The following is a 21345-nucleotide window of genomic DNA, read 5'->3' as shown; positions in this document are numbered from 1 at the left end:
TCCAACCGGGGCTGGGCCCACAGGGGCGGGGTTCTGGGGAAGTTTCAGTGTCTTTTGTGGTGAAGCCAAGGGCCCCTTGGCACCCAGTGACATATGCAAAAACACATGAAAAATATTTCCTGCCACACAACCCCAGCACCATCAAAGCAGTGCCAGCCTGGGCCTGCCTCGGGGACCTGAACTAGCTGTCGCAGCGAGGCATGGCAGGCCTGTAATGGGGCAAACCCCACCTTGGGTGCTGCCCCCTGTACCCGCTGCTGTCCGGTGAATGGGCCCGTGATCTCTTCTGCTGTGTCTGTCCCCTGGGAGCTGCGAGTGCCTTTGGCCACCAAGGAGTTAACGTGAGGGTTTTTCTTTATCTTAACCTTTAGTGGAGCTCTTGCTAAGGCGGGTAACCACAGCAATACCATCCAGCAATTGTGGTTTCGCTCAGTTAGGTAATCTCCGAGCTCAGCCAGGCTACATTGCTTCTGAGCTCTCTGCATAAATCCCCTGCTGAACTGGCCTGCAAGGTGATTAGGGAGCAGTGGAAGGGGATTAAGAAGAGGGTGAAAACTCCATCACTAGGCTGGGTGCATGCACAGACTATCCACAAAGCAAAGCGGCTTGGCTCGCTGTGTGAGAGCCGGGTGTGTTCCCATCACATCATTTACAAAAGCCAGGCACTCGGCAGCAGACCGAATAGCTCCAGACATCCTATGTTTTATACTGCCCAAGGAAACACCCTGTGCTTAACCACTCTACAAATGCCCATTTTGTCACAACACAATAACCTTAGCTCTGGCCTAGGGGCTGGTCCTGTTGGATTTAAATCCCCATTTCAGTATCTAACTGTTTCACTGAGCGAACTGGCGCCCGTTGCCATGTCAGCTGTCGGTGGAGAGCTTCTGGCCGAGGTCTGGTAACTGCTGTGCCTAGAGAAGCATGTTTGGACGTGTGGTTTAACAGGGAAAGCTCAGTCCAGTCTCCAGCCTTACAGGCGAATTCTTTACGCGTGGAGCCTGCGCTGGAGGCTGCAGGGGGATTTGTGTTGTGGGCATACTGTGAGGCGAGTGAGGGAAGCATAGCATCTCGGCTGACGCGCTGGGCGGTGTGGGGACATGGGCACTGCGGTGCGGCGGTAGGAATAACTGGTTTATGATTATCATCTGCACAGGTGAAGGTCTATGCCCGCAGCCACCCAGCCAGGCCTTTGCCTTTAAGTGCTGGAGGTTTTGTCTGAACTGATAAAGAGGATCTAATTTCTTTATCTGGGGTTTTTGGCTTTTCCGGGGTTTTCGTTTCTGGTCTGTGTGGGGAAACGTCCAGCGGCCAGGGCCGTCTGGGAACCTCGCTGGAGAAAGTCAGACGTTTTTGAACTTGCAAACACTTCTCACTCTGTCGCTACACGAACAGCGTGAGCTGGGCCAGCCAGCCTCTAATGGCCACTCTGCCATCTTTAACACATGGCCGCGCAAGCCTGCAGTATGTTTTTCCAGGCTTGCCATTCACCCAAATCCAAAGCTGTTTTCACTATAGTTTTCCAGGCGGTTCTCAGTCAGCCAGGGCCCTTCTCCTGCCAGATCTCCGTGTCCTGCCCCTTGCGTGGGCGGCAGAGCTGTGCAAAATGAAGATCCCACGTTTGCAGGGTTGCCAACTTTCTAATCACACAAAACCGAACCTCCTAGCCCCGTCCCCTGCCCCAGCCCTTCCCCACAGCCCTGCTCCTGCCCCGCTCCTTCTCCGAGGCCCCACCCCTTGCTCACTCCAGCCCCCTCCCTCTGTCGCTCGCTCTCCCCCACCCTCACTCACTTGCTCATTTTCACCAGGCTTGGGCAGAGGATTGGGGTGCAGGAGGGGTGAGGGTTTGAGGTGGGGCCAGAAATGAGGGGTTCAGGGTGCGGGAGGGAGCTCCCGGCTGAGGCAGGGAGTTGGGGTGCAGGAGGGGTGAAGGCTCCAGCTGGGGGTGCAGGCTCTGGGGTGGAGGAGGGGGCTCTGGGCTGAGATAGGGGGTTGGGGCACGGGAGGGGGTGCAGGATGTGAGCTCCGGGAGGGAGTTTGGTGCAGGGTCTGGGAGGGGGCTGGGACAGGGAGTTGGGGTGTGGGAGTGGATGTGGGGTGAAGGTTCTGGGAGGGAGTTGGGTGCGGGAGGGGGCTCAGGGCTGGGGCAGGGGCTTGGGGTGCAGGGTGTGGGCTTTGGGAGGGAGTCAGGGTGCGAGAGTGAGCTCAGGGCTGGGGCAGAGGGTTGGGGTGCAGGAGGAGTTCGGGGAATGGGTTCCAGGTGGTGCTTACCTCAGGGGGCTCCCCGGAAGCAGTGACATGTCCCTTGGCTCCTAGCTGGAGGGGCGGCCGGGGGGCTCTGCGCACTGTCCGCGCCTACAGGCACTGCTCCCACAGCTCCCATTGGCCACAGTTCCCAGCCAATGGGAGCTGCGGAGCTGGCGCTCAGGGTGGGGACAGTGCGCAGAGCCCCCTTGGCCGAGCCTCCGCTAGGAGCCGGAGGGACGTGTCATTGCTTCCGGGGAGCTTCGCAGCGCCGGGTAGGGATGGCTTTCTTGGGCAGTTCAGAGCAAGTGAAAACCCAGGGGCTAGAGCGGAAGGTCTTGGGGCTGGGATGCCGCTCGACACTAATGTTGGAGCCGGCTTGGCGGCACCTCCTACACCTAAAGCAGCCCCCGGTTTCCAGGCCCTCTGAATTTGCCCAGCGTCCCGCCTTTGGACAGTGGAAACACGGCATCAAAGGCAGGTTTAATCTGTAACTGTCAAGGGCGCTGGGTGCTGCCCTAGGAGAAAGAAATCCAAACATGGCTGGTTACCGCTTGTCCAAATAAATCCCACAGCAGGATGTGGAAAAATAAAACCCTGGCCTTGGCGGACAATAAACAAACAAGCCTCTAATAAACAGTGTCGAGTAAACCTCGGCCCGGAGCTGAGCCCCCGGGGCCCCTTGCTGCGCTCCAGGGTGGCAGCAGCCCAGCACTGCCATGCCAGGGGGCCAACGGGCACAGGCAGAGCCAGCCGCGTGATTTTCTGCAGGAGACTCTGGCCTGATCAAGCCTCCAGCGCGGAGCCGGGGACTGGTGTGCCTGGAGGGATCCTGGCTGCGAGAGCCGTTAGCACGGTGCTGGACCTGGGTTCAGAGGCCGTTCTCACCGCGTCCCTGCGAGCTCCCCAGGGTGTAACTCAAAACCAGGAGTGTTTGGGGCCGACATCCTGCTCCGGTGGCGCTGGGGTAAATCCAGGGGCACTCAGGCCAGGCCTGGGGGGGAGGGATAGCTCAGTGGTTTGAGCATTGGACTGCTAAACCCCGGGTTGTGAGTTCAATCCCTGAGGGGTCCATTTGGGATATGGGGCAAAAATTGGGGATTGGTCCTGCTTTGAGCAAGGCGGTTGGACTAGATGACCTGCTGAGGTCCCTTCCAACCCTGTGATTCTGCGTGGCTCCAGGTTGTGGCAGATGTCAGGCCGAGGGCTGTACTTATGCTGACCTGTATGGGGTGGTCACTCGCAGATTCCCGGCCATTTGGGTACTTCTGGGAATCACCTGGGCCTGCCCTTGCCAGCGTGACCGACCCCCCCACCAGCATGATCTCGGACGCACGGTGCAGGCAAGGTCCCACCAGTGGGGGTGGAGAGGGGCGCTCTTTAAAAGGCATGTAGTGTTGCTCTGGATTTACACCAGCGTTAAGTAAATCTGAATCTCCCACCACCACCCTCCCTGGCCTCTTTGAGACGGCAAGTGTCAGACCCACCAGCCAATGGCTTCGTGGATTTCCTGAGTCATGTTTCGGTGCCCGGTGCCTGGATCCTGGCTTGCCTGCTGCCATCCATCCCCCCGTGCACTGAGCCCAGGAATCTGTGTGTAAACAAACACTCCTGACCTTGGTATGGGAGCTGCCTGTTGCTTTTTCCATGTCAAACTCTTTCAGACATCTCGGTGCTCTGCCCTGCACCCAGCTGGAGCCGGCCAAAGGGAGCACGACCTCGCTGCTTGCTCCCTGCGGGGACCAGAACCAGTCGGAAGTTTTCCCACACCACGGGTTTCCTGCGGCGAGCGTTGATCTGACAGCATTGAAATGTTCCCCAAGAGCGTATCAATTTTGGAGCATTTCGAAGGGAAATGATCAACACACTTTGTGTTTCTCTGCGGTCTATGACTCTCGCAGAAGGCAGTGAGGACATGAACGTACAGTGGCCATTCGGTCGCGTGGATGTGCTTGGACAAGGCTAGTGTTTCTGAATTGGATTGTGGTTGGAAATGTCCCCGTTTCGTTCCGAGTTGGGCCGAAAGGTGGGAATTTCCTGTGGGCTGGAACCCTTGCGTTGCGCCCGGCTGTAGTGTGAGGCTCTCTGTGTTGCGGGGGGATCCCGCCGAATGCTGGGAGTCACTTCCCCACTCGTGCCTCAGTTTCTCTTCCCACCCTGTGGCTGTTCGGACTGTTACGTGTGTGTACAGCGGCTAGCACATGGGGAGGCTGATTTCGCTCAGAGCTGCTCCTGTGTACAAATGCTGTCATTGCACGCAGGAGGTGTGTGAGTGTCGTGAAATGACCCTGACTGTCTAATTATAACGCTCATTCCTTGTACTGCACTCGCAGTCATAGGCCCCCATGGGGCGTGAAGCCAGGTGCTGTACAAACACACAATACACACAAGCCAGGCGCCCTACAAACACACAGCCATGCTCCCCCCTTCCCCCACAGCTCAAAACTGAAACAGACGAGCCAGGCAAGAACAGATGCCAGAGAAACAAAACCGCAGTAGTGCAAAACACGCCAGTCACATCTTTTTATAATTCCCCCTCCCCTCCCCCCCCCGGCTGCCCCCGCCAACCTGCTGTGTCAAGACTGCAGAGCAAGGTCCTAGCGGGACTGCGTCCTCCAGTCCTGTTTGCATGTTGCTGCCTTTCGGTGGCCCCAGTCCGGATCCTGCACCGAGGGAGGAGTTTGGGCTGATCGGTGCCTCTGGCCGCGATTGCAGGGGACGTATTAACACTGAGAACTCCAGGCCTGTCTGCCTGGCACAGGATGGGTGCCTGGATCAAGAGACACAACTTGTAAGAACAAACCGTTCTAGATACGGGTCTGTGTACAGCGCCTGGCACCCTGGGGTCCCGGGCCGTGGCTGGCGGTCCAGGGCAGGACCGTGCCACTGATAATAAACTACAAACCCCAGAACTGAAGTGTCACTGCACTCCCCTCTTGCCCGAAAAGATCCCCCCGTCCTGTACGCGCTTCAGGGAACGCCCTCTCCCTGCCCGGATCGCAGACACTTCTGTGTAGCGGCCTGGCCAAAGGGTTAATGGCAGCCGGGGCTCCTGGCGCACGGGTCCTGTTTCCCCGTAAGCGCTGTGGCGTGGCCTATGCACAGTCAGCTATGTCTCCTGCACTCAGCCGGCACACCAATTCCCTCGGCTCCCGGCCTGAGTCACGGGCCCTGCGCCGCTTGCATTGTTCACGGCCCGGGAGTTACAGCCAGCCAGGGCAGCCGGCCAAGTTCCAGAGAGAGACTTTAATTCAGTGCAGCTTTTGCCAACCCTGGGCAGCCTCCGGCTCCTCCCTCCCGGTGACCGACCTTTGCCCCTTGCACACCCTGGAGCGGCCTGGCAGGGAACTCGCAGCCCGCCGGATTGCCCCTGGCGCCAGCTCTGACCATAAACAGACTTTCTCACCGTACCGGAGCACAGTGTGTCCCAGGAGCCCTCTCCTCCCTCCCCTGAGCTGATCGGCGCGGGGGCAATATTTGTATTTTATGGAGCTGAAAGCCAGGCCTGGGTGCTGCACAGAAACGGAGCGAGAAAGTCCCTGCTCAGCTCCCGGTCTAAACAGACGTGACAGAGACAGGGCGGGAGGGCAATCAGAGGCCCGGGGGCGGGGACAGGTCTGAGGTATGGAGCCCAAGTCTCCTGACACCCAGGCCAGTGCTCTGCCCACTAGGCATCCTTCCGAGCCAGCTCCCGTGCGGGGAGCTCGTTGTCTGCCTGGAGCCTCTCCATGAGCCCCGCCCGCCCCGCGGGGGGAGAGGCAGCCAGGCTCGCGGTGGGAAGCGGGGACATCTCGCCTGGCTTGGATTAACTCACATGACAACATATTCCCAACACACATGTTCCGTGTGTGGTGAACAGGGATGCATTTGGGCTGCTCTCCACGCGTGGCAGATGGGGGCTGGGCCAGGAAAGACACTTGAGCTGCCAATTGCTGCATGGCTCCATGCTCCCCTTCTGCCTGTGCCCGGGTGGCAAGGAGAGCCAGAAACCCACACAGAGCCATACAGGGCCAGAGCCGAGCCAGGGTCTCTGTCGAGCCCCCCGCCGCCTGGGGCTCCAACCACTTCCCCTCGGCAGCCTCGCGTGGGTCAGGCAGGGCCCAGCCGGCTGCGGATGGCTAGCCTCTGGATCGCGGTGCCCTCAGAGACACTGGCCCGTTAGTGCGGTAGGGGGTCGGTGTGCCCAGAGAGTCAAAAGGGGTAACGTGACCCTGAAACTGTCCGGGATCAAACCGTGTCAGACATGGCCCAGGGCTTGGAAAACCCAGCTCGGCCTGCTGAGCACCCTGGCAAACGCCCCGAAACAGCTGCTTGCCCCGGCAAGGCTCCAGCCGCGGCCCACGAGCTGCCAGTGGCTCTTTAGTGTGTCTCCTGTGGCCCTTTGCAGCACGTGATGTTAAAACACTGGGCGATTTCATTATTAACCGAGCTAAGCTATGAGCCGATCAGGAAGCTGGGACTATGTTATTAGCCAGTTAAGTTATTAGCTTCCTTACGTGCAGTGAGAATAATCTCCCTTTTCCCCACCTCGCGGTGGGACTCTGAATCTATAGCACTGGGGTAAATGAAACAGTGAACTCACGCTAGGCCGGCTTTGGGGAATGCTGATCACTAATTTGGCTCCTGAACCCCTGAGGTCTGAGAGGCGCTGTTTGAACCTTTTCCCAGAGAGAGGGAAAAGAAGGAAAAGCAGGGACAGCATCTGAATTGTAAAGGATTGAGTCCGGCTTTCGTTCTGACAGCCGCCTTGTTCCCTTTCCCTCTAGCTGGAGGGCATGTAGCAGGAAAGCCCCTGGTCTGGCCGGCTCTTGGCTGGTGTCTGACGGTGCTAGCTGCCCTTCTGGGCAATGGAGAAGTTAGTTGAGATGGGCTGGATCCCGTTTTCTGGACCCAGACAAACACACCCAAAAGGGGAGAGAAAAGAACAGCCCAGAGAGAGCCTGCAGCGTCCGTCTCTGGCCTTGTGACCCCACTGCTGGACACGGGCCCAGCGCACGGTCTGACCAGCCACACCGAGACCCGGCAACTCGTACCGGCACAGGCTGCCTAGGGCCTGGCCTTCGGCGGCCTCTCTGCTCACCGGCTCACCGACACAGCCGTGGCCAGCTAAGCCAGACACTCGTTAGCCCAAGGCAGATGAGGGATCGGAGCAAGAAGTGAGGGGGGGGAGAATGGACACACAAGGAGAGGGTGCACTTCGGATTTAGCCGGAAGTGGGGATGGCGCTGGGTCCCCTGCTCTGGCCCGCTCCGGTCACAACTAGGGCGAAGAAGGGGCCTGGTCCCTGAGACAGCTGGGGTGGGAGCCGGGATGGTGAACCTCGCTCCTACCCCTTCTCTCGTCTTTCAGCCGGCTCCGCCCATCTCTTTTCGAGGACCCCGAGGGGCGGGGGGGTGCCATTAGGCCTGGTTCCCAATGCACCAGGTTTGGGTCTTCGGTTTCTGGGCTCGGGATCCCAGCACAGGCCTGGCGTTGTGGCCGTGGCCTTTGTGGTCGGAGTCACATCTCCTTGCCCGGCCGTGTGAACTAGACCCTCTTCCCCGGGCCGGGTGCCAGCACCCTCCAGCCCCCGGCCTGTGGCGAGACGGGCACCTCCGCCGGTTATTTCACAGGGTTACCGAGCAACGAGCCGCTTTGGTCTCATGGGGTCTCCGCTGCTGGCCTGAGCACATGTCCCCTGCGTCTGCCCCGATGTGCCTGTCCCGGGGTTTGGCCCTGGCGTTCAGGTGGCACCGGGGGAATTCTTCCCGGGGCAAGGGGCAGCGGTACAGGATGTGTGCTGGGGGGGGGGGGGGGGCTTGTCCCGGCCCTCTGCGGGGGGGTTCACCCAGGAGACTGGGGGGAGAGGCAACCGGCCGCGGAGGAGGCGGCTGGGTGCTCTGTCCCTTGGGGCAGGGAGCCATGAGCTCTGCCTTGGGGAGCTGGGCCAGACTAACCCCAGGCTGGGGGCGTTTCCATGGCTGGGCCCCTATTGTCTATATTGCCCACAGCAGCTGGACACTCAGGCCTGGAGCCTCAGAGGGGTTTAGGCTCCGAACTGTCCCTGAAGCCCAAGGGAGTTAGGAGCTGGGCGGCACCTCCTTGTCCTCAGACACAGTGCCAAGAAGGCCCATGCTGGGTGGCTTGTCCCTGGAGCTGAGCTGACCCAGATGGCTCAGTCCCCTCCCCAGGGGGACAGGGGGCCTCCCCGAGCCCTGTTCCCCTCCCTTCCCCCCCAGTGCTCCGCAGAGATACTGTGTCCTGAAAGAGGGGCTGGCAGGGGGCCGGGCCGCATTGGCCAGAGCCACGGTGGGGGTCTGTGGCATGCCGCGCTCCTGCCTGGGGGTGCGGCACAGGGGCACGGGAGGAAGCCACGCAGCAGGGACGGCCGTGGCGTCTGTGCCCGGGCTGCTCTGGGCCCAGATACGGCACGTCTCTGCAGGGCTCTCCCACTGCGGCGCCCGGCTGGCCGCGTTCCCCGTGCTCGGCTGGGCAGGGAGGGGCAGGTGGCCAGGGCTCTGCATGGCTCGGTCCATCCCCCACCTGCGGGAGCCGGAGGCCCTGCTCGCTCTGTCCCTCCATCGCGGCTCTGTAGGGAACCGGGGCCCCTCGCACCGGCCCCTTCCCTGGAGCGAGCCACGGGCTGGTGACGGGACCCTCGCCTCGGGAGCGGCTCCCGCAAGGTCCCACGGCCGGGCAGTAAGTCTCCCCTCCTCCGGCCCCTGTCCGGGGCAGAGGCTGAGCTCAGGGCTGGCTGCTTCTTGGTGGCCCAAGTATGTCGGACCCAGCCCCGGTGGCGGGGTGACTCCTGAGTGCAGGAAGGCAGGGCATGAGCGCGGCCCCCGTGCCGGGCCCACCCCCCCACTCTCCCCTCCCTGGCATCCTGCAGGACCGTGTCCCCATCCCCACCGGCTCCGGCACCCCCTGGCGCCGTGTCACCCTCCCCGCCTCTGCCTGCGGGACCCTTGCTGGGACCGGCGCAGGGTCCCGCCAGGGATGGGGCCAGCCCAGAGACCTGTCGTTACCCTCTCCAGTCGCGGCTCCATAAGCCAGCTCCCTCGTGGGGCTGGTGGAGAGATGTGGGGGACCCGTTATCCACGTGCCTGCTTCAGCCACAGCCCTCTCCAGCGTCTCCTCCTCCCCTGCATGCCTGCCTTGCGACTTGCTGGCCACGCTGCCGGTCGGCCCCCCTTGTAGCCCCGGCTCCTGCTCTGCCCCCTGCCCCTGGAGCCCCGGCCAGCGGGGGGCAGGCACAAGGGGTGACCCTGCCACTCGGAGCCAGCCGGGCCTGGCCAGCCACTGGTGATGGAGCCATCCTGGCTGGCTCGGGGGGGGGTGTTGTGTTGTGTTGTGTGTGTGTGTCTGTGCGCGCCCATCTCTGCCTGCTGCACTCTGTTTGATTTCCCCAGGACTGATCGGATACACGGGGAAGCCCCAGGGCCCCTGGCTCAGCGTGGGGCTCTGTTTCCTGCAGGGAGGGGGCTCTGGGCAAGGCAGCCCTGGCCAGCCCAGCCCCGTTCTTGGCCAGTGATTGCTGGAGCCCAGCGTGGGAGTGGCTGGGCACAGGGGACTCTGTGCGGGGGGGGTAACAGGGTGTTTTCTCTCCCCCCAGATGTGCCCTCCCACCCCAGGCCTCAGAAGGGTGATGGTGCTTCTGGCTGCAGCCCTGGTGTCCGCCTCTGTCGCTGCGGGGGAAGGCTGGCGCGAGGAAGGTGAGAGGAGGAAGGCTCAGCCGCTGGGCCCCGCGTGCCCGGCCCCACACTGCCCTGTGGCTCGTATCAGCCATGCAAGCCAAGCACAGCACAGCACGGCACTGGCCCTCCCAGCCCCCTGGGTGGGGGCTCAGTAGGACATCCCCAGTTTACACGTGGGGAAACTGAGGCACGGTGCATTTTCCCCCCGGCTCTGGAACGAGTCAGGATCAGAGCCAGGATGAGAAACCTGCTCAGGGCATCCACCCTTGTGAACCTCCCAGCGCCGGGGGGTGCAGCCTGATCCTGCTTTCAGGTTAAATAACCCGACTCTTCTGTCCCAGCTCTGCCGGTGCCCCTCAATCCCGACCCGCAGCCCCTGCTGTTCCAAGCACAGTCCCTCTCCCCACCCAGCTCCGCTGATCCCCAGCCCCCCTGCTTGGCTCTCCTGGGCCAGGCCCCTCCCGCGGAGGCTGCCAGCTCTGGCCGGTGTCCTTTGCTTTTGGGGCCCCTTCAGTTCCACGTTTGTAAGTAGCCGTGTTGGGGTGGGGGTGGGCTGTGGGAGAGGAGACCTGTCCCAGGGCAGGGGATGCCCAGGCAGGGGGCTGTGCTCTGGGGGGGCTGTGAAGGGTTCCTGGGGCAGGGCATCCCCAGGTGGGGAGCTGTGCTCTGAGCAGGGGGGGGTTGGGAAGGGATCAAACCCCCACCCCCGGCTCCTCCCGTGCCCCGTGCCGGGGGCAAAGAGAACCCTGGCTGCCCGGGGGCTCCCCGTGCCCAGCACGGGCCCTGGGAGCCCCGCGGCCCTGGTCTCCAGGGAGTCGTCCCTGCTGGGAGTCCAGCCCTTCTCCCTGCTCGCCCCGGCGGGTCACACACCCAGGGGGCTGCACCTGGCTACCCCGGAGATGCCGGATGCTGGGCCTGGACCCCGGGCCCTTTGCGGTGCTCAGCCCCAGGAACCGAAGCCCCTGCCCCCCGCGGCACCTGCTCACGCACCTGCTCTGTGCCCGTTGCAGGTGTGCAGTACGGCCAGGTGGGAGCGGACGTCGTCCTGTCCTGCACCGGCGCCCCCGGACGGTAGGTCCCCACTGGGCGGGGGAGGGTGCCCGGTTTCGGTTCTGGTTCTGCTCACACCAGGGCTGGAACGGACCCAGCTCCAAGCAGGAGGGGTGGAGGGGGAGACCCCGACCCCACAGCTCTGTGCTGCCCCTCACTCCCGACCCGCAGCCCCCTGCTATCCCAGCCCTGGGTCCCCACCCCACAGCCCTGCTGCCCCTCACTCCCGACCCGCAGCCCCCTGCTAGCCCAGCCCTGGGTCCCTGCCCCACAGCTCTGTGCTGCCCCTCACTCCCGACCCGCAGCCCCCTGCTAGCCCAGCCCTGGGTCCCTGCCCCACAGCTCTGTGCTGCCCCTCACTCCCGACCCGCAGCCCCCTGCTGTCCCAGCCCTGGGTCCCCACCCCACAGCTCTGTGCTGCCCCTCACTCCCAACCAGCAGCCCCCTGCTATCCCAGCCCTGGATCCCTGCCCCACAGCTCTGCCAGTGCCCCTCACTCCCGACCCGCAGCCCCCTGCTATCCCAGCCCTGGGTCCCTGCCCCACAGCTCTGCCGGTGCCCCTCACTCCCGACCCGCAGCCCCCTGCTAGCCCAGCCCTGGGTCCCCACCCCACAGCTCTGTGCTGCCCCTCACTCCCGACCCGCAGCCCCCTGCTGTCCCAGCCCTGGGTCCCCACCCCACAGCTCTGCCAGTGCCCCTCACTCCCGACTCGCAGCCCCCTGCTAGCCCAGCCCTGGGTCCCCACCCCACAGCTCTGTGCTGCCCCTCACTCCCGACCCGCAGCCCCCTGCTGTCCCAGCCCTGGGTCCCCACCCCACAGCTCTGCCAGTGCCCCTCACTCCCGACTCGCAGCCCCCTGCTAGCCCAGCCCTGGGTCCCCACCCCACAGCTCTGTGCTGCCCCTCACTCCCAACCAGCAGCCCCCTGCTAGCCCAGCCCTGGGTCCCCACCCCACAGCTCTGTGCTGCCCCTCACTCCCGACCCGCAGCCCCCTGCTATCCCAGCCCTGGATCCCCACCCCACAGCTCTGCCGGTGCCCCTCACTCCCGACCCGCAGCCCCCTGCTATCCCAGCCCTGGGTCCCCACTGCACAGCTCTGCCGGTGCCCCTCACTCCCAACCCGCAGCCCCCTGCTATCCCAGCCCTGGGTCCCCGCCCCACAGCTCTGTGCTGCCCCTCACTCCCGACCCGCAGCCCCCTGCTGTCCCAGCCCTGGGTCCCCGCCCCACAGCTCTGCTGGTGCCCCTCACTCCCGACCCGCAGCCCCCTGCTATCCCAGCCCTGGGTCCCCGCCCCACAGCTCTGTGCTGCCCCTCACTCCCGACCCGCAGCCTCCTGCTATTCCCGTGCTCACACACCAGCCGTGCTGGGTCTGGACGTGGCAATGCCAGGAGCCAGGCCCTCTCTCTCCGCTAACCGAGTGCCCGGCCTCCTGTCCCCAGCTCGGGGGTGGAGTGGCGGCGGGACGGGGCGGCCGCGCTCCCGGAGGGCTGCATCCTGCGGGACGGCGACCTGCTGCTGCCAGAGGCCGAGCTTGCTGCGGGAGGAGACTACAGCTGCCATGACGGGACCGGGCAGCTCCTCCGCTCCGTCTCCCTCCGGCTGGGCTGTAAGTCAGCTCCCACGCGGGGCACCGGGGGGCCGGGCAGGGGCAGGACTGGGCAGGGGATGCCCCTTCTGGGACCTGACTGGACCCGCTTGTCACCGGGGTGAACGTGCTGCTTTCCATGCTGCCGGGAGGCCAGCTGTGCCGGGCGTTGGCTGCCTGCTCCATGGCCAGGGGATAGGCCTCAGCGGGCAGCCCCCCCATCCCTTCACACAGCCCCCCATGGGTGCCCTTGGCTCCATCGGGGACTTTAGTACCTAGCCCAGCGCCCCCTAGCAGCTGAAAGCCCAGGGTGTCGGGGCGGGAGGCTCTGGTTTGCTGGGGGCCCCTGGAGAGTCCCCTAAACGTCTCCTCCCTTCCGGCACCAGACCTGCCCGGGATCCCGTCCGTCACCTGCCGAGCTTCTGACTACGAGAATTTCTCCTGTTCCTGGACACCCAGCGTGGAGACGTTCCTCCCCACCAGATACATCACCACCTACCGGTAGGGCTGGGCCATGTGTGCAGGGGGGGGATGCCACTCGCTTTGGGGTGTTAGCCACGGTGGCCTCAGCTCGGGGAACACCTTCGGTTTTCCCTGCAGACAGGATTCCCTGTCACGTCCTGGCCTCAAGCTCTGCGTAGCGTCCCTATGCACTGCGTTCCACCCCAGACTTGGCTGCATTTCAGGGGAGATGGAGAGTCCAACCTTGTTTATGAAAATGAGATGGGGCCATAAAAGTATTGTTGATGAATGACTCTGGGTTTGGCTGGAGACTTCTCATCCCCGGGAGGGTGGGCTGGGTTTGCAGGTGGGCGGGGATCAGAGTGACTGAAGTTTGCTGCCTGTCGCAGCCTCAGGAAGCGCTTTGGGGTCTGCTCGGATGAAAGATGTTGGGGAAATAAGAGAACCGTGTTTTTCATTATCACAGAGCTCTCAGTTATCCGACAGTGGGTCTTTGAACCCAGCCCTGCTTATTAAAACAGGCCGAGCGGTGTTTTCTGGGGGCTGCCGCTGGCTTGCTGCGGGGCGCATGCTTGAGGAACCCGTTTTCCTTCAGTTAAAACAACCCCAGAGCTGGGGGTTTGTGGCCAGGTGCCCTGGAGCCGCTTCAGTCCCGTGCCCGGAGCCCGGCTTTAACGAGGCAGAAATCCGGCCTGGGGCGGCTGCTGGTGGCGGTGGAAGTCGGAGCTGGGAAGGCCCCCTCCACGGCCCAGCGCCATCACCCCACCCCATGGAATGCTGGCTGGGCGAGTGGCGCGCTCCCCGGGCAAACCGCCGGGGGGCGGGGGTGAAATCTGCACAGGGATCGGTTTGGAAGCGAGGATGGAAAGCACCAGGAGTGTTGGAAAAGGCAAAGCCAGCTGCCAGGGAGTGGCCAAGTGCCTCTGTCTGCTCGTGTGAGAATGAAGTCATTCGATAGAAACGGATCAGATAGAATCATAGAATATCAGGGTTGGAAGGGACCCCAGAAGGTCATCTAGTCCAACCCCCTGCTCAAAGCAGGACCAATTCCCAGTTAAATCATCCCAGCCAGGGCTTTGTCAAGCTTGGCCTTAAAAACCTCTAAGGAAGGAGATTCCACCACCTCCCTAGGTAACGCATTCCAGTGTTTCACCACCCTCTTAGTGAAAAAGTTTTTCCTAATATCCAATCTAAACCTCCCCCACTGCAACTTGAGACCATTACTCCTCGTTCTGTCATCTGCTACCATTGAGAACAGTCTAGAGCCATCCTCTTTAGAACCCCCTTTCAGGTAGTTGAAAGCAGCTATCAAATCCCCCCTCATTCTTCTCTTCTGCAGACTAAACATCCCCAGTTCCCTCACCCTCTCCTTGTAAGTCATGTGTCCCTTCCCCAGTAGTGTGGGGCCCAAAACTGGACACAGTACTCCAGATGAGGCCTCACCAATGTCGAATAGAGGGGAATGATCACGTCCCTCGACTTATACATCCCAAAATGCCATTAGCCTTCTTGGCAACAAGGGCACCCTGCCGACTCATATCCAGCTTCTCGTCCACTGTAGATAGATGGGTGTGGCTGGGGACGGGTGGGTGAGTGTGTGGGTGGAGAGAGATGGGGGGTGGATGGATGGATGGATAGCTAGGTAGATGGGCGTGTGTCGGGACGGATGGGTGGAGAGATGGATGGAGAGAGTTGGGGGGTGGATGGAGGGCTGGAGAGATGGGTCTGTGTGGGACATAAGCCCTGAGGAGTCCCTAGCAGAGCTGTGCAGAAATGGGGGAGGCCGTTTTCCCGGGTGATTACCTGTTGCTGTCTGGGGCACCTTCCTGCCCCCCTGTAAGACGTGGGGACCCGGTGTCTGTTTCTGGAGCAGAGAACGTGCCCAGCTGTTGATTGGTTTCCATGTTCGGCTGCCAGGCCCCCCGTGTTCGGAGCCCGTCTCTCTGCACCCGCCAGTGAGCTTCGGCCTGCCTCTGGCCTGGAGTCACTGACTTGTGGGGTCGGTTCCCGGCCTCCTCCGGCCCCGCCTGCCCAGGGACGCTCCGTCGTGCTGTGAGCGGGGTGGGAGGTCCCTGGCTCGAGGAGCTGTACCCGCGCTAGCCGGGAGCGGGCCAGGGCACTAAGCACATTGCTTGCCCCACTGCCGGGCATGTGCCTAGAGCCTCCGAGGGGCACGTATTGGGGGCACCTCGCCCCCGCCCAGCACCCTGGCTGGGCAGCCGTGCCATGTGATTAACGCTCTGGCCCAGTCAGATTTAGCAGGGATACATCTCGCCTGGGAACTGCCCCCAGCTCACCGCGTAGCCACCCGCAGGGTGGGAGCTCCCCGGGGCCAGGCTGAGCCTTGGGTACGGGCAGCCCCCAGCACAGTCAGGGCCCAATCCTGCCTGGGGCCTTTGGGGGCCTGTGCAGTGCAGTCGTGCTGATCGCTTTCCTCGTGGGCCTGGCTCTGCACTCAGGGGCCCCAGGCAGCGCGACAAGGGGAGTGAATGGTCGCAGTGCTTCGCTCCCGCAGCGTGCATCCCTCCCTCATTTTCAGTGCACTGGCCACAGGAAGGTCGAGCGCATTAGCCCCATTCTGCGGAGGGGGAAACTGAGGCACACTGGGTGGCACAGGGTGTTGGAGGCAGAGCGGGACTAGAACTCCTGGAGCGGCCCCCTGTCCGCTGAACCGCCCGGGGTGTGTAATGCGAGGCAGGGCGTAGGAGAGCAGGATGCTGTGTGTGTATCCGGGGGCTGGGGACCGGCTCGGAGCCATTTGCTCTCACACCTGGCGGGGGCGGGAAATGCCGCCCCGGAGCAGATTGAGGGAGGAACAGGGCACCGGGCAGGTTCCCAAAGAGCAGCCGCCCTGGGAGGCCGGGAGCAGGGTCTCAGCCGGGGTGGGGAGATCCTCTGGGCTGTGTGAGGGACACCGCTGAGCCCCTGGGGGAATAGAGCGGCTGCCTCAGCCAGGGGCCTGTCACCTCTGTGGGGAGGTGTTGGGGCCCAGTGGGGACAGAGAATTCAGGGGCTCGACAGGGGCCCGGCACTGGGGTCAGGGGAGCGGCTCTCAAGTTACCCCAGAGCAAAATCAGGGCCCTTGTCCCCAGGCTGCTGCAGGGGCCCGATTCCGCCCCGGGGGAGCCGATCCCCGCCACAGAGAGGAGAGCTGGACCCAGTGTCCAAGCCGCCTGGCTGGGGAAGCTGCTGTCCCGTCCTTCCCTGTGGGCGGCCTATAATGGGAAAAGTCTCCCAGCCGGATCTTCCAGCTGCTCCTGCCCCAGGGCCGTGTCCAGTGATCTGGGAGGGAGGATTTGCTCTCGGAGGCGAGCCTGGGCTCAGCTCCCCATGCTGCCATGGGAGGAAGGAAGCTGCGGGTCCCTTTGAAGCTGGGGAGAGCTGGTGCAGGGCTCCGGCCCCTCCTTCTCCCCTCCAGGCCCCCCTTTGGGCACAGAGTCAGTGCCTAGCTCCGGGCGGAGAGGGGGTTCCACGGGCGCCCAGAGGATGGTGAAATCACCCAACCCCATCCCCGGGCAGGGGCAGAATCCCCCTCGGGGGGCGGATCCTGCAGGCTGACCTCTGTAGGCTGCAGACAGACACGGAGCATGGCTGGGGCTCACCCTGGGAAGCACAAGCCCCTGTTAGACCCTTCGTGGGACATCACCAGCCGCCACCACTAGCAGCCAGACAGCCCGGGCCAGTGCACTGCACGGGGGCCATGCACGGCAGGGTCTACCCCCGGTGGGGACGCTCCCAGGATTCCCAGGCGGGGCGCGTTACGTGACTCAGGGTTGGGGCCGGGGCAGGGCTGTCGGGTGACGAGGGGGCGAGGAGGCGCCAGCTGGCTGCGTTTGGGACAGTCGTTCCTCTTCACGCCCGGGCACTTTGCAAAGTGTCACCTGTGTGCTTCCCTCAGCACAGGCATGCAGCCACCTCTGGGGTGGAGCACAGCCGCTGTTGTCAGCACGGGGCAGCTCCACGCCGCCGGTTAGGCCAGGAAGTGACAAACTGCGGCCTGTTCCCAGGAACGGACGAGAGACCGAGCGGGATCCTCTCCCCCCGCTGGGTCCCGCCTGGGATCCTGGGGCTGACAGCTCTGCCCCCCGTGCTCGAGTTGCTGCTGCGGCCCTGCCCGAGGAACCTGCGGCCTAACCCTGGCACAGACCCGAGGGCCTGGCACTTGTAAATCGCGTGATGTGCTGTGCTCGCCCCCCGGGCGTGCGAGGGATGCGGCCAGCGGCACAGTGCCCCCTAGTGCCGCACTGCGGCCCGGGCACCTGCGTTGGCTCCGAGCGAGGAGCGCCCCCTGCTGAATGCATTCGGCCTCCCTGCAGTGCCCAGGGCTTCTCTCCAGCCCCTGCCTGCGACCCCCAACGTGTCTCTGCAGCTGGGTTTGGAAGCGTGCCAGGGAGCCAGGGCCAGTGACGGCCTCCCCCTCCCCGCCTCTGCCCCCGGACCCGGCCCCCCGGCCGGGTTTGCTGGCACGTTTCCAAAGCCCCGTCCTGGGCCCCGAGACTCACTGGCTGCCTTCCCGTTTCTCTCCACGACCAGGAAGAAATTGCTGATGGACAGTGAGAAATGGAGGTAGGACCCGGCTCCTCCCCTACCCGCTACAGCCCAGTCCCGGACCCTGATTGCCCGAGGGTGCCCGGGCCCCAGAATGGCTGGCACTGTGCCCGGGGCCCTGCTGTGCTTGCTGGAGCCCCCCGAATCCACCCCACAGCGCCCACCGTACCCGTGATGCCCAGTGCCCAGCCTGGCATGGCACAAGCAGAATTAGCCGGCTGGTCCGCAGTGAGGCCGGGCCCGAACCCCCGTCCCGCAGGGCAGGCGAGGCACGTGGCTGGGCGGGGGAGCTTGCCTGGCACTGCCCACTCTGGGGGGAGAAGGGGCTGGAGTCTCCGGAGCTGGCACCTACTGGGGCCAGTTTCCCCCTCCCCCCGGCCCCAGCCCCTGGCCAGGGACTCCGAGACCTGCCCCCAGTCCTGGACCCACGGCAGCCTGGCCAGCCCCTTGCCAGGGGCCCCGCCCCAGCCGCTCACCCCCGGCCCGCCCTGACCGGCCTGCGGAGCCGGGTCCCTGCCTTACAGCCGGAGCCTGTACGCACGCTGCCCAAGGCCCAGTGCCCCCGATCCGGCCCCCACGCGTCATCCTGCAGCCCCCGCAGGAGTTTCCAGCCCGATAAACATCCTGGCCCGTTTCCTGTCATGCCAGCGCATGAGAACAACGCTGTGGGGAATCCCCACCCAGCCCTGGCGCCCCACCTTCCTGCCACAGGAAGAAAAGGGGCCTGGCGCCAGCCCAGAGGCTCCCCGCTGCCCCCAGGGCTCTCTGCGCCATGGCCCCTGCCCCATCCCATGGCCTCGGTGCCCTGCCTTCCCTTTGCTGCTCCTCACCGGCTGCAGCTCCCGGGCCAGCTGCTCTGCAGGGCTGGTGTATTCGGGCCCTAGACCATGCCCAGGCTGCGGCTGCCAGTGCACGGGCCGTATGCATGCGGGGCCTGCTGCAGGATTTGCACAGCCCTGCCTGTGAGTGTGCCATGCACGGGCCTGCATGCACGGGCCAGCCCCTCACAGGGGTGCGCCCGCACCCGGGTGCCTGCGTGACTCCCAGCACGGCTTTGCACGAGGGGCTTGGGGATCACATGGTGAGCAAAAGTCTGTGTGTGTGGCAGGGCAGGGCAGGGCAGGGCAGGGGGTTACCTGGCGCATGCCCATCTAGACTGGCTGGCACAGTGCTTTAGTACAAAGGGGCCCCCTGTGCCTGCTCTTCGGGGGCAGTTGGGACATGGACACCCCCAGCTTTCCTGGTTTGCCATTCAGACCCTGTCCCAGCCTGCGCTGAAGGACCGGCCTGGCCAAGGTCACAGCTGCGTGGCACTTGGGGGCCATGGGTCCGGTGCCTTGGCGCCCCGCCCCGGCTGTGTTTGCTGTGTGGGCGAGAGCTTTTCACCCCGCAAAACAGCTGTGGCTCGGCAGCCTGGCACCGACTGCCCTGTGCTCTCGTCAGCAGGACCCAGCCCAGCCAGGTGGGGCCGTGCGTGCAGGACCCCGGGCACCCGCACACCTGCAGCGTGCACAAGTGTGAGTTCTGGAGCTCCTACCGGCTGAACGTCACCGAGGTGAACCCGCTGGGCTCCAGCTTCCGGCTGCTCGACGTCACCATGCAGGCCATCAGTGAGTGCCAGCCCCCACCCATGGGCACTGAGCAGGGCCCTGCCTGGCAGGCGGCCCCCACGGGCAGGCCGCTCCTTCCCCAGGGCCCAGCCAGCCCTGGACTGCGGCTGCCAGCAAGGGGCCAATTCAGGCCAAGCCTGGGGGCTGTGGCGAACCGGGCTGAGGGCTCTGGGGTCCTCCCCTGCCCTACGGCTGAGCCGCTCCCCACCCTGGGTAGAGCCCCCAGGGGAGCCCTTGGGAGGCAGCGGCCCAGCGGGAGGGGCTCACGGTGCTGCCCATGTCTGTCCCGTCCAGTTAAGCCGGATCCTCCGGAAGGCCTGGTGGTGGAGCCGGTCCCATCGGCCCCGCGGCGGCTGCGGGTTCGCTGGCAGTATCCGGCCTCCTGGCCCAAGCAGCCGCACTTCCAGCTGAAGTTCCGGCTCCAGTACCGACCCGTCGCGCACGGCTCCTGGTCCATGGTGGAGACCGTGAACCTCTCTGAAGTCATCACCGATGCCTTCTCCGGCCTGGAGCACGTGGTGCAGGTTGGCGCCAAGGACTTCCTGGACGCCGGCAACTGGAGCGAGTGGAGTGCCGAGGCGCGGGCCACGCCCGGGCCAGGTGAGGAGGGGCAGCCGGGGCGCCCAGGGCCAGGGCTGCGGGGACGGGGCAGGAAGGCATCTCTGGGGACTCTGCCGGGGGTCAGTCTCCTGAGCGTCTCCTGGGCCAGCGCTTCTCCCTGAAGGTTTTGCAACCCCCGCCCTGCTCTCCCCCCAGCCTGGTGCGGGATGATTTACCCTGGGGTGAATGAGTCGGGGATCGGTCCTGCTCTGAGCAGGGGGTTGGGCTAGGTGACCTCCTGAGGTCCCTTCCAACCCTGATAGTCTATGATTCTATGACTCCTGCCCGGCTCTCCCCTGGGCCTGGCACGGGCCCCGCCCGGCTCTCCCGTGGCCTGGCACAGCCCCCGCCCTGTGGGACTGGATGTGGCCCCTGCCCCAAGTAACCAGACTCTCTCCTGCCGTCGCTTGCAGGCCTGACCGTGACGCCAGGCGACGAAGCCACCACCAACGCCGGCCTGGAGAGCCCGGCCGAGATGCCCTCGCTGGCCCCCAACCCTGAGCCCATCGGTGAGCGGCCCCTTCGTAGCACTGACAGGGGAGCCAGGGAGGGCGACTGGGGCCCGTGGTGGAGGCTGGGGGCTGCGAGGGCGAGGTCCTGGCCTAGCCAGTGCAGCGGGCAGCGCCTGGCGGGTGGGAGCAAGGCCCCCCTGTGCCTGGCCAGGCACCGTGCCCACACCCAACCCGCACGGATTGAGGTGCCCAGGGCCAGCGAGCCAGCATACAGACTGGCCCCCTCCTCTGGGTAAGGAGCTGCCCAGAGCAGGGGGAGCTGCGAGGAGGCGAGGTTTGCAATGGGGCAGCCGGGCTTGGCAGAATGAATGCCAGTCAGCATGGCACGGAAAGAGCTGCCCGGACGCTGTCCCCGTGAATGGGGCACCTGCCTCTTTACCAAAGGCCAGGCAACTGGGTGCTCCTGGGTCTCTGATGAACATGTCAGGGGCAGGAGGGGGTGGCACTAACCTACCTGCCTAGTCCTCGCTGCGTGGTGTCGTGGAGCCGGTGGGGTGCCCTGAGAGCTGTGGGCATCCCTGGCAGTGACGTCCGTCTGTCCGTCCCCGCAGATCGCAGCGACCCCATGGAGAAGGTCGCCATCCTTATCTCACTCGGGATCTTCTCTTTCTTCATCCTGGCTGTGGTTCTGGGCATCACCATCGCAGTCTGGTAGGTGCCCCACGCCCGTGGCTGGGACAGGCCCTTTGGCAGCACAGGGCGGGCAGGGGCTGGGGTGCTGGGCTCACCCTCTGAGCTCAGTCAGTCACCTCATGTGGGACCCGGGCGCAGGATGCTGGCTGCGGACAGAGGGCTCCGGCTGGAGCTCTCGGCTTTGCACTGACTCATGCCAGGCCCCGGGCATGTGGCAAGGGAGGGTGGCACCGCTAAGGAACCCCTCAAGCCAGAGCCTGCCAGGCATCGCGGGGACAAAGCCTGAGCTGGCATTGCCCAGCTGTGCTCCTGGCATCCATTTCCCAGTCATCCCGTGGGCCTGTCTGTCGCCACCCCACTGCCAGCCGGCTGCATCCTGGCGCCCCCAGCCTGGGTCCTGCCGTTCCCCCAGCCTGCTGCGCTC

At 64.4% G+C, this 21345-nt stretch overlaps 1 protein-coding gene across 6 annotated transcripts in view; it reads left to right on the top strand.

Moving 5' to 3' along the window:
• IL11RA (interleukin 11 receptor subunit alpha) overlaps positions 1-20943 on the top strand; it is a 66027-nt gene extending 45084 nt beyond the window's left edge. For 2 of the 6 annotated variants that reach the window (XM_073343347.1, XM_073343348.1), the window contains exons 2-10: positions 9836-9935; positions 10928-10988; positions 12411-12577; positions 12943-13057; positions 17552-17584; positions 19010-19176; positions 19471-19776; positions 20190-20285; positions 20840-20943. In XM_073343347.1, the coding sequence (XP_073199448.1) occupies positions 9836-9935; positions 10928-10988; positions 12411-12577; positions 12943-13057; positions 17552-17584; positions 19010-19176; positions 19471-19776; positions 20190-20285; positions 20840-20943 (1149 nt within the window). Of the gene's footprint in view, positions 1-4843; positions 5036-9835; positions 9936-10927; positions 10989-12410; positions 12578-12942; positions 13058-17551; positions 17585-19009; positions 19177-19470; positions 19777-20189; positions 20286-20839 lie in introns of those variants that run through there. The other 4 variants (XM_073343343.1, XM_073343342.1, XM_073343346.1 and 1 more) reach the window with 4 other exon arrangements.
• The last annotated feature ends 402 nt before the right edge of the window (positions 20944-21345 follow it).

This window comes from Lepidochelys kempii, chromosome 5 (assembly GCF_965140265.1).
Source record: "Lepidochelys kempii isolate rLepKem1 chromosome 5, rLepKem1.hap2, whole genome shotgun sequence".
Lineage (NCBI taxonomy): Eukaryota > Metazoa > Chordata > Testudines > Cheloniidae > Lepidochelys > Lepidochelys kempii.
This window is presented reverse-complemented; position numbering and strand designations above follow the sequence as displayed.